Source organism: Mus musculus, chromosome 3, assembly GCF_000001635.26.
Source record: "Mus musculus strain C57BL/6J chromosome 3, GRCm38.p6 C57BL/6J".
NCBI lineage: Eukaryota > Metazoa > Chordata > Mammalia > Rodentia > Muridae > Mus > Mus musculus.
Genome location: NC_000069.6, coordinates 29,686,407 through 29,696,796, shown reverse-complemented (window position 1 = coordinate 29,696,796; position 10,390 = coordinate 29,686,407). Strand labels below are relative to the sequence as shown.

Here is a 10,390-nt window from a genome sequence, read left to right as displayed (position 1 = left end):
ATTACTTCAGAATTTTTTAATGTTCTAATTCTTTAAGAATTGCACAGTGAGCCGGGCGTGGTGGCGCACGCCTTTAATCCCAGCACTCGGGAGGCAGAGGCAGGCGGATTTCTCAGTTCGAGGCCAGCCTGGTCTACAAAATTGAGTTCCAGGACAGCCAGAGCTACACAGAGAAACCCTGTCTTGGAAAACCAAATTAAAAAAAGGAAGAAAGAGAGAGAGAGAGAGAGAGAGAGAGAGAGAGAGAGAGAGAGAGAGAGAGAGAGAGAGAGAGAGAGAATTGCACAGTGTATTTTAATCACCTCCATCCTAACTCTGGCTGGAAGTTCACAATCTATCCAGACAACCCTCCCCTCCCCCACCACTTGTCCACTTTGTTATTATTTTTGTTTTAAAACAAAGTCGACTGGCCAAATGACAAGTGAACTAGTGCTAGAAACTATTTGTGGATTAATTAGACCTAAAAAGGTCAAACTGGTTTTCTGTTTACAAAAAGCCCCTGAAAAGTGTTTCTGGAAAAGAAGGTTTTAAAGATGGGAATTTACTTGTGGGTGTTGAATATGTGATGTTTGTGAGCCTGAGGTGTGCTGACCTCATGACTACCAGCTTGGAACAGCTAATTGCTAAATGTCAGGAGATTTTAAGAACCCTTTGACATCACATTGGTGTTTGGAAGCATCACAGTGGGCACACCCCAAGCTTTACAACCCGGGGCTCTTGTACTTCAGTCACCCAGTTAATAAAGTTTCCTCAGATTCCCACTGATGGGGGTTTAGGCCAGTGGCCAGGATGGCTTTTCTGGAGCTGTAGCCAATGATGTGTAAGCATGGATGTAATTGAGATGAGCGTGTTTATTTTTATGTCTCTGTCTCTCCCCTCTTTTCTCTGACATCAGTCTTCTTTGAGTATTGAAGGAATCTAATTTGATTTGTCTCAATACACGTGGCAGAAATTTTAGATAAAATAACCAAATTATCAAGAGACTGAAAATGGGATTTCTAAAGAACGGTGATTGAAGCATTTACAGGCAATATTTCAAGATTTTGGTTTTTTGTTTTGTTTTGTTTTGTTTTCTTTAGGTTTTGCTTGTTCGAGTTTTGGATGTGTCTTGAGGGAATAAACTCAACATGCCCAGCAGGACAGAAAGGGAAAGGAGTCTCAAATTTGAGGAACAATAAATATGGCAATATTAGAGGGGAAATGTTTGGTCAAATGGGATTACTAAGAAATCACATTTAAACTAGACAATTATCATGCACAGATATTTAGTTGAAGATGGCAGTATACACTACCATGGTTAAAGAAAAATAAGCAAAGTAATAAACATGGAAAATCTACAACTGGATAAGGGCAAAAAATATTCATCTATAGTCCTAGAAATGGCTAGGCCACAGCCTCAGTCAGCAAACACTGCCTTCTTACAAGGTTTTAGAGTTTCATTGTTACAAAACACCTTGGTAGACCATGTTACAGGCAAAGTAACAGTTACGGGCAAAGTAACCAGGTTTTAAAATTCCATGAACACCCTAACTGAATAGTTACAGAATTGCTGTATGTTTTCCTTCGAGCCTTTAAAACTGTTATGTGCTCTTTGGCAAACATGTGTGAAGTATCTTCATGAGTTCTCCCCTGTAGCCCTGTCCATTTACTTATGGTAGTAATCATCTACTTTATGTTTGTGTGTCTCAGTGTAAAATCCAACGGGGCTTGTGAATGAGGGAATATTATGTCCATTCAATTTAATGCATGGATTACAACCTAGTTAATAACACTCAAGTCAATATTATTTGCCATCAGACACTTCTTAGGGGCACCATGAAGCATTTTCTACAAGTTGAAATCCTAGTATGAAAGAATTGTTATTGCAACTATTACAATGAGTGTTTGAAAGACTGAAGAGCTTGCCTCTTGCAATACTTTCTCAACTATCTATTTATATCACCCGGCAAGTGAAAGAACACAATTGCTATTACCCTCTGCTTAACAATTATTCCATTAAGGTTGAGCTAGACAAGGGAAAATGTCATTTCACCGTGGAAACAGCAAATCAGAAGTAGCCACTTTAGAATATGTAAATTTTTACCTTTAAACTCCCCCTTCCCCCTCCCGGCAACACATACATGAACCTCACCTCTTTTCCTTAAAGAAAAAAAAAAGTTTGTTAAGGCATTTTGCTGTTACTCTGGCAAACTTCTGCACCATGGAAATGATTGTCAACAGTGCTATGACAGTCCTGCAATCAAGATCATCTCATCATACTTGAAACTTGTCAGGCAAAGAACGTGGCCTGTAACTTTCTTTGCAGGTTATCCTTGGGGCATCAGGGTATACTTGATGCCTACTCATGAACCAATAGGCAGTCTAAAGCAACAGATTCATGCTTAAACTTCTGAAGTCAATTGAAACATTATGCAAAATATTGTCCAGCCCAGAGCTTTACAGAAGCTGTCAGGTGGCTCTGCTTCCAGGAAGAGAATGTAGTGCAGGCAGACATGGCTCCATGAATATCTGTACCTGCAGGGGACAAGGCAGGCAGCTGTCTACCAGCATCTCAAACAGCTTCAGATTTAGCTAATCATTGTTTTTTTGCTTGTTTGTTTGTTTGTTTTTAGGACTCTTCAATATGGTGTTATGCCTGCACAATTGGTAATTCTAGTCTAGAATCTTTGTTTTCATTTTTTATTGGGTATGTAGCTCATTTACATTTCCAATGCTATAACAAAAGTCCCCCATACCCACCCCCCCACTCCCCTACCCACCCATTCCCCCTTTTTGGCCCTGGCGTTCCCCTGTACTAGGGCATATAAAGTTTGCAAGTCCAATGGGCCTCTCTTTCAAGTGATGGCCTATTAGGCCATCCTTCTGAAAGAACTTTAAATATTGTACTGTATGACCTTGGTTTCCACATAGCAATAACTGTATCACCCAATTTGCAGGTCTTCAGCAATGAAATTTTGCTATTCTTCCATACAGAAAGTGGAATCTCTTTGTCTTCCACACCAAATCTGGCTTGCCTTGGGATATGTCATAACCAACAAAAAGAGGTAAAAATGATAATGTGCATCTTCTGAGACTGTTTTGGTCCACTCTTGTTGATTTTGGAGACTTCTTAGAATATCCTGACACTGCTTGCTATGGAGCTGGGGTGAATCTTAGGGCATGCCACAGAGGAACAGCCAGGTTTGAAAGCAGAGATGCTTACCCAAGTCCAGTCTGTCCTGAAATGACTACCTTGTTGAAATACATATGAGTAACAGAAGTAAGACCAGCAGACCAGCCTTTACAACTCATAGAATTAAGAAAAGCAATAAAGCATCATTTAAAGTCACCAAATACTGGGAATATCATGCAACAACAGTTAGTCAAATAGCTTCTAGCAATATATATATAAAATCAGGAACTCTAGTAATTTCTTGACTTCGTTCTTCATCCTATCTATGTTTATTACTTCTATGCATGGCACAGGAGTTTCTAGTGTAACCAGGAACACAGTCACACTTTCCAGATATTCTGTCTCAATGACCTCCATTTTTAGAGTTCACAAGAGAACCGACATTTCAGTCCCCAGAGGCCATTAGGGCAGGCTTGTAAAATAAGAACAAGAAAGGTGGTTCCAGGTTTCACTTTCACTGTTGTCTAAGTGAGCTGGCAAATCCTTTCTCTCTGCCTCTGTCTCTGTCTCTGTCTCCGTCTCTGTCTCCGTCTCCGTCTCCCTCTCTCTGTCTCTGTCTCTGTCTCTGTCTCTGTCTCTCTCTCTGTCTCTCTCTCTGTCTCTCTGTCTCTCTCTGTCTCTCTCTCTCTCTCTCTCTCTCTCTCTCTCTATATATATATATATATATATATATGTGTGTGTGTGTGTGTGTGTGTGTGTGTGTGTGTGTGTATGCGTGTGTGTAGTGTGCTGCAAAGAAAGAAATGTTCAATAGCCTTTGAGGATTTATAGCACTTCCAAAAGTATTCCCTGAAGAAATCAGCACGGGGCTGTGTCCATCACTTTGGAAACACAGATATAGTAGCTGCCTTTTTTCTTTTCCTTTGTTCCCCTGTTGCTGAAAATGTGTTGTGGTGGTTTTTTCCAGGCAATAACAATGGAAAGCATTTTGGTATATCTTTGGAGGCACTTGTACAGAACAAACATGGAAATGAGGTGTAATTTGTAAGAAGATTCTCAGAAGGTTGCCTCCAAATGTCAGCCTCACTTCCACTTGCCTCATCCGAATTTGCTTCTCTCTCTAAGATGGCCTAGGGAAGGCAGAGCCTTGTAAAGTATCTAAGGTGGCTGAAGAGAAGCTGGGTGCTGTCCTGTTACATTTCCTTTGAACTATTGATGGAAAAGGACAAGTAATGGATACTATTGGCACATGGGCCCTTTACAGACAACATATGATCCACTGTCCAAATCCTGACAATTAGAAACCCTGGAGAAATTATTCTCTGAACAGTGAGAAAACAAGAAAATTTCTCTAAATGCTTGGAAATGGTAGAAAGTTACAGTTCACCATATTGATGGTGGTTTTTGGTGGACGGAGTCACAGGTTTCTGGAAGAAAGTGACTCTTCGGGTTTAGAAGCTATCACTGAAAAGCTAACTGGGGTTGGTGTTGGTTGTTCAGGGCGCTGTTCTTCTGTGTCACTGAAATAGTGCTTAATTGACGCAATTCACATGCAGGCCTGGGGGTAGGATTTTTGAAGATGTAGCTGGCTCCTGGAGCACTTGGTCTACTGACACGCTTATACAGAGAAAGAAAAACAACAGGCCTGATTTTCATCTTGCACAACTCTTAAAGGGCTCTTTTTGCCTTGATTTCAACTGCCAATCACGGTGATCCATTCATATGCTCTAGTCTTATTCATAATTTCATTTCGTGGCTAGACAGAAATATCAGAATCAGACAAAGTTATCTGATTGGAAAATAATATGTTTTCCAGAGATTACGGTGACCTCTCTATTCTGCTGATTTACATGTACTTTCAACTCATTTTCTTTCACAGTGGGGAACTCTGAAGCACTTTCCAATACAGTATATGCAGCAGTTGCTTTAAGGAAATGGTGCCAGAATAAATTAAATTTACCCAGGTGTGTGTACATAGTATTATACCCTTTGCGTTGACTTCCAGAACAGGACATCTCATGAGGACACGAATAGAAAGCTAACTCAAGGCTTAAAAATCAGGGCAGTGATTGAGAAGGTGGCATGAGACCCACTCTTGTATTAAACAAATTTGCATGAGAGTGGACTTACATTTCCTCAAGTTCCTTTCCTCATTACTTAGGGAGTCACAATCCAGCCACCAAAAGAGTCTGCTTGGCTTGCTCAGATGCTACAGGTTCATAGTCACGGGACAGGCTCAAAGTACTCCTCTAAATGAGTACGTAAGGGACTCAAAGTACTCCTCTAAATGAGTACGTAAGGGACTCAAAGTACTCCTCTAAATGAGTACGTAAGGGACTCAAAGTACTCCTCTAAATGAGTTCGTAAGGGATACGAAGACAAATTCAATCCCTCTGCTTCTGTGAGTGGACTCAACACTGAGGTGTCTTCTGTCTAAGCCCCATATCTTCTTCTGGTTTCAAATGATGTCACAGATTATCACTGGTTCTGATTCTTTTATTTGTTATATGTGTGCATTGTTTTCACTAAAGAGCAAAAAAGACTATGACAATTTTTTTCCTGAATAAGAATACCAAGTACTTCATGAAAAGTATGTAAACAGTAAAAATGAACCCCCACACGTTTATTGATTTAAGAAGAGATTTACTGATGACTGTCTTTATTGCATGAGTGAGGAAATACAGGAAGAAACAAACAAATATACTGCCTACATGGGCCTTGGATTCAAGCAAGAGAACAGGCAGTCGATAGTAACACACAGTAATGGGTGAATGTGCTAGATTAGAAGACAAGGCATGCTATAGTCAACAAAAGGAACTCCAGGAAAGCTGCTCACTGCCTTCTTAAGAAATGGCATCAAAAGAAGTCAGTGACATGGTAACAAGACACCAAAACCATAAACAAGTACTCAAGGGCTTTACAAGCCAGGGATGGCTTGCTGACAGGTTGAAATACCATTTCCCCAAATTCCACACACAGCTGCACATGTATCTCTACGTGTTTCTTACTACTGGGACCATAGTTTTCTGCTTGGAGATTTATCTAAAATTACGTGATATCTAGGTACTTGAAAAGTGACAGTACGGGTATCCATCCTTAAGTTCTTGGTATTAAGAAACCATAAATAAATTTGTTTGGATGATTGAGTTTTAGACAGAAAAAGGAATGTCCTTCATGCTGGAGGAGAGCGTGTCTTTGATTGATGAGTCAATGTTATTGAGCTGTAATTGTTTCCAGATATAATTTAAAGATGTGCCATCTTCTTCCTCTGCTCAGGCTGGCAAGGGCAATTCTGAGAGCAGAGGCCAAGAAGACAAGGTTAAATAATTGTATTGCACTCATGCCTCGGTTTCCTCACCTCCAACAGGAGATCAATAAAGCCTCCCCATCATCCACTGGTGTGGACTAACTAATTAATGACCAAATAGTGCTGAACAAAGGCTGATGATTTTTATTCAAGAAACATAAAAATCCATCATCGGATTGTACCTTCCTGGCATCTGTTGCCTTGGTAACCAGATTTGCAGGTGCAACTACCATTTTTGGCACTGCATTCCAGGGTGTTCTCTTCCACACACTGACATTCCAAAGAACAGCTAGCTCCATAGGCTCCCCTGGGACAGCCTGCAAGCAGATTGAAGCAAACCGGTCACCTGAAAACCATGCTTTGTTTATTTGAAATTGTTAGTGCATAGGCATGACATTCTTTGCAGCCTGGTTATAAAGAGAATAAGGGGATCATCATGACTGCCAAAAAAAATGAGGGAACAAATGTCTTTCAAATCAGGCAATTCATTTGCTTTTTGGCAACTGGACATGAACAGCGAAGCCTGAATTACTTAAAAAGCTGCACTGATGCTGGGAGAGCGACTGCCTCTCAAAAGTGCTTATTGCTGCCTGGACTTAATATTCTCCAAGGACTGCTTTGGCTGCCAGATCCCCTCATCATCCCACTGCAGCCTGGAGATGATGGACAAGCACTTATGTGAAGGTTGGCCATTGTCCTTACTCCCCCTCATTATATGGTAATCGGAAATAATTTTACATCGCACAGATTACACAAAGCTTCCATTGTGACAGCGATATTATCTTACCCACTTCTGTGGCAAGAGCTGCTTGCCCTGCCTTCTTTATCCTCCCCAGGCCATTGAGTTTTAGAGATGATGCAATGAGGACTGAAATTCTAACTTGTAAACAGCCTGCCCTTGTGTCTAGGAGAGTATACCACACTTCATATGCTCCCTTGCTTCCTCCTTCAAAACCTTTCTTCTTAATTCTTGAAACAGCTCAATTCCCTTTCCAAAACATATCGCTGACAATTACTTTGTTTCCCCATTATCAATATTCAAGAGTCTTCTTAAATGAAGTGTGCTTTAAGATGCACCTGGGCTTATAGTAATCATTTGGTGTATTCTGATAGGCTTTGCCCTGTAATGTTGTCTGCAGAAAATGAAATGAGTGGTGGGGCTCCCCTGGAGATGGAAAGTGACATAGTAGAGTCCATTCAATGTGGTGATTGTAATGGCTCGAAACAAATCCCAGTTCTGGTTACCAGGGACAGTGAGAATAATCTTTAAAGCCGAACAGACAATCAACAGGGTCCTGTGGACTCTTCAAAATCTGTTCCAGCTGATAACAAGTGATCTTTTTATGACCTTCAAGTTCTATGAACAGCATCAGACTTCCCAAGTCTGTGATCTGTCTTGTTCTAGACTTGTCTTTTTGTTTTAGAATACTTGCTTAGAAACTGGTTTAAAGAAAAAGAGTAGAAAGAATCTCTGTAGGTAATTCAATATCTGCTCAGGGCTTGTTAGGCATCGAGATAAAACACCCAACACTCTATATTTTGAAGTCCTAATTCTCAGGACTTCCTTCCTGTATACATCATGGATATAATTTGTTAAGATGAGGTTGTTTTGAGATAGATGCATTTCTAACCTAATCCACATAACGAACTTACAAACTGACAGATTTGTCCAGAGTGCTGGTTGTGGTGAAAGCACCAATGATGGACACTACAATGCCACAGAAGGAGACAATAGTCCTGGGACAAGTCTAACATCATTAGAGGAGAAGAAAATGATTGACACCTTGAAACTGAACTCTATGCTTACTGAACTGTCAGGCATTGGATTTCTATTATAAGGCACTCAGTTTTCAGTACTTTGTGTGGCTAGAAAAAATAATGATTAATTATAGGACTTGAGGTCCTCAGGTCTAGTCAAATGACATCCATGAGTAAATCTAGAAGAACTAGGGTGTGCATACTCTTCATAAAGAGGGTAACATTCAAGATATTAACAGACATCACCACCATCATCACCACGATCAGCAGTACCCAGTTACAACCTCCAGCAGTAGCGTTACTACCAACACCACAAACAACAAACATGTTTGGTGGTTTTCTTCCAAGTCTTTACTCTTCACAGCTGGGGGGTGAATTTAAATATGTGAGCCTGGAATTCAGATATTAGAGTGTCAATTTTGTTGCTGAATAATGAGCCTCCCAAACTCTTTGACCAGTTGTACTGACTTAATTTTTGTGCTCAAACATCTGATATTGTCATATGAAATATTCAAAAGTTATTACTTCACATTGAATATATCTTGATACGTTTCAGGGCCAACAACAAAAATGATACTATCTTTGTTTCTAGGCTAGTTTTCCTCTCTAGGCATGATATTCTAGAACATACCATCTGTACCTCTACTATGTAGCTTTTGGTGGCTCTCTTCTTTCTCTTCTTTATTTAGCTACACCCAATCTTTTCTCATAATCTACACTCAGTTTACTATGAGGAATTAACTTAGTCTCTTATTGGTGTGGTCATAATTTAGTATGTTTATTTCCAGAGACATTGCTTTTTTTTACATATGCAAGTCCTATGAGCATTCAACTAAGGATAAACTATAAACTATAGGAGGTCATGTACCTTGATAACAGCAGTAGGAATGATAATATCTTCATCAAGTAGTTATCATGAACTCTTAATCTCTTTAGACAACACTATTTGAAGGTGGGAATTTAATAACATTATTAGATCAGGATGTAGTGTTTTTTATGTGTGATATTGGTGCTTTAGTAAGGAAGATTTAGAATAGATTTGCTTGTCCCCCTAAGAGGTGGATGCAGTGACTGGAAATATCTAGGAACCACTATCCTAAGGCATTATACTTGAGAAGTTCTGTAGAACCCCCAGGTTCTAGAATTAAATACATTTATTTTTATAACCTATCCACTTTATGATATTCTTTCATAGCAGGCTAATCAGCCCCAAGATACCAATGTTCACTAGGAGAAAGCTTCAGAGGACCCAGTCCCTCTGTAACAAGATGAGGGAAGACAACAGGGCAGGAGCAGGAAGGGTTATTTCAAGTTCACAGATCTTAGCTTCAAAGTTGGAGGAAGGTCTTTCAGTGTTACACCAGGAAAAAATTGTGAAAACTAGAGCTGAACTTACAAACTCAGATATTTTGGATAATCATGTCTTCTTACACGCATGTTCAGAATGCAAGCAGAAGGGCTATGCTGAATTTTAAGGGTAATAGTGTTTTGTACTAGACAAAGAGACATGGTCCAGGCTCCTCGCACTTAGCCCCTATAAAGTGTCAGGTGTTTACTGAAACAATCTTTAACAATTTATGCTTGATACCTAAACATATAAAATATGAAATAAAAAACATTTAAAATGTGGAAGTAGTTAAGTAGTTTTAATCATCAAAATACAGATTTTGTAATTTAAAGAGCTCAAAGAATAGAATTAAATATTTGTATAGTTGAGTAGATAAACTAAGTTTTTTTTTTCCTTTCAACCTTTGACTGAACTGTCCCCACACTATTCTAAGCCACTGCGCTTCACAAAGGGAACAATCACAGCTGCTACTTACTTAGGTGGCAGAATCTTCCATAGCGCCCTAGGTCACACATGCAGGCACCATATACCCTGTGGCAATGAACATTGTTAGCACAATGACATTTTCTTTTGCAGTTCTTCCCAAAGAACCCTTTCAGGCATCCTGCAGGGATGGAAGCAAAGTAAAGATTAACTCACAGGCAGAAACTGTTACAACTTTCCTTTATAAAATGTGAATCCTGAGTGCCCACCCCTATCTGAGGAGATATAGGCAGTGCATGGTTTAGTTGAGGGAGAGACAGTAACTCTCCTTTGGGGAGCTGGCCAACCCTCAGCTGATGACCACATGCTCATGTATATATAGGTGACACAGAATGAATGCATTGGAAGACATGAAGTTGGGAGGGAGGGAGGGAGGGAGGGA

The 10,390-nt window shown here is 39.9% G+C and overlaps 1 protein-coding gene and 1 long non-coding RNA gene across 24 annotated transcripts in view; one reads left to right on the top strand and one right to left on the bottom strand.

Moving 5' to 3' along the window:
* Positions 1 to 722: 722 nt before the first annotated feature.
* The window catches only part of Gm42197, a 33,582-nt gene continuing 23,914 nt past the window's right edge, over positions 723 to 10,390 (top strand). The window contains exons 1-4 of one of the 3 annotated variants that reach the window (XR_003954454.1): positions 723 to 820; positions 2,613 to 2,646; positions 2,937 to 3,044; positions 4,992 to 5,086. This is a non-coding gene — a long non-coding RNA (predicted gene, 42197). Of the gene's footprint in view, positions 821 to 2,501; positions 2,687 to 2,936; positions 3,045 to 4,991; positions 5,087 to 10,390 lie in introns of those variants that run through there. The other 2 variants (XR_880722.3, XR_880718.2) reach the window with 2 other exon arrangements.
* Positions 5,739 to 10,390, bottom strand: part of Egfem1 (EGF-like and EMI domain containing 1) — a 609,406-nt gene continuing 604,754 nt past the window's right edge. For 14 of the 21 annotated variants that reach the window (XR_001783766.2, XR_003954418.1, XM_006535559.4 and 11 more), the window contains 3 exons: positions 10,001 to 10,129; positions 6,602 to 6,736; positions 5,739 to 6,404 (listed from right to left, as the gene is read on the bottom strand). Coding sequence is in view for 16 of the 21 variants with exons in the window: in XM_006535559.4 (XP_006535622.1) it covers positions 6,385 to 6,404; positions 6,602 to 6,736; positions 10,001 to 10,129 (284 nt within the window). In the remaining 5 variants the exon portion in view is untranslated. Of the gene's footprint in view, positions 6,737 to 10,000; positions 10,130 to 10,390 lie in introns of all 21 variants that reach the window. The other 7 variants (NR_151637.1, NM_029412.2, NM_001357198.1 and 4 more) reach the window with 3 other exon arrangements.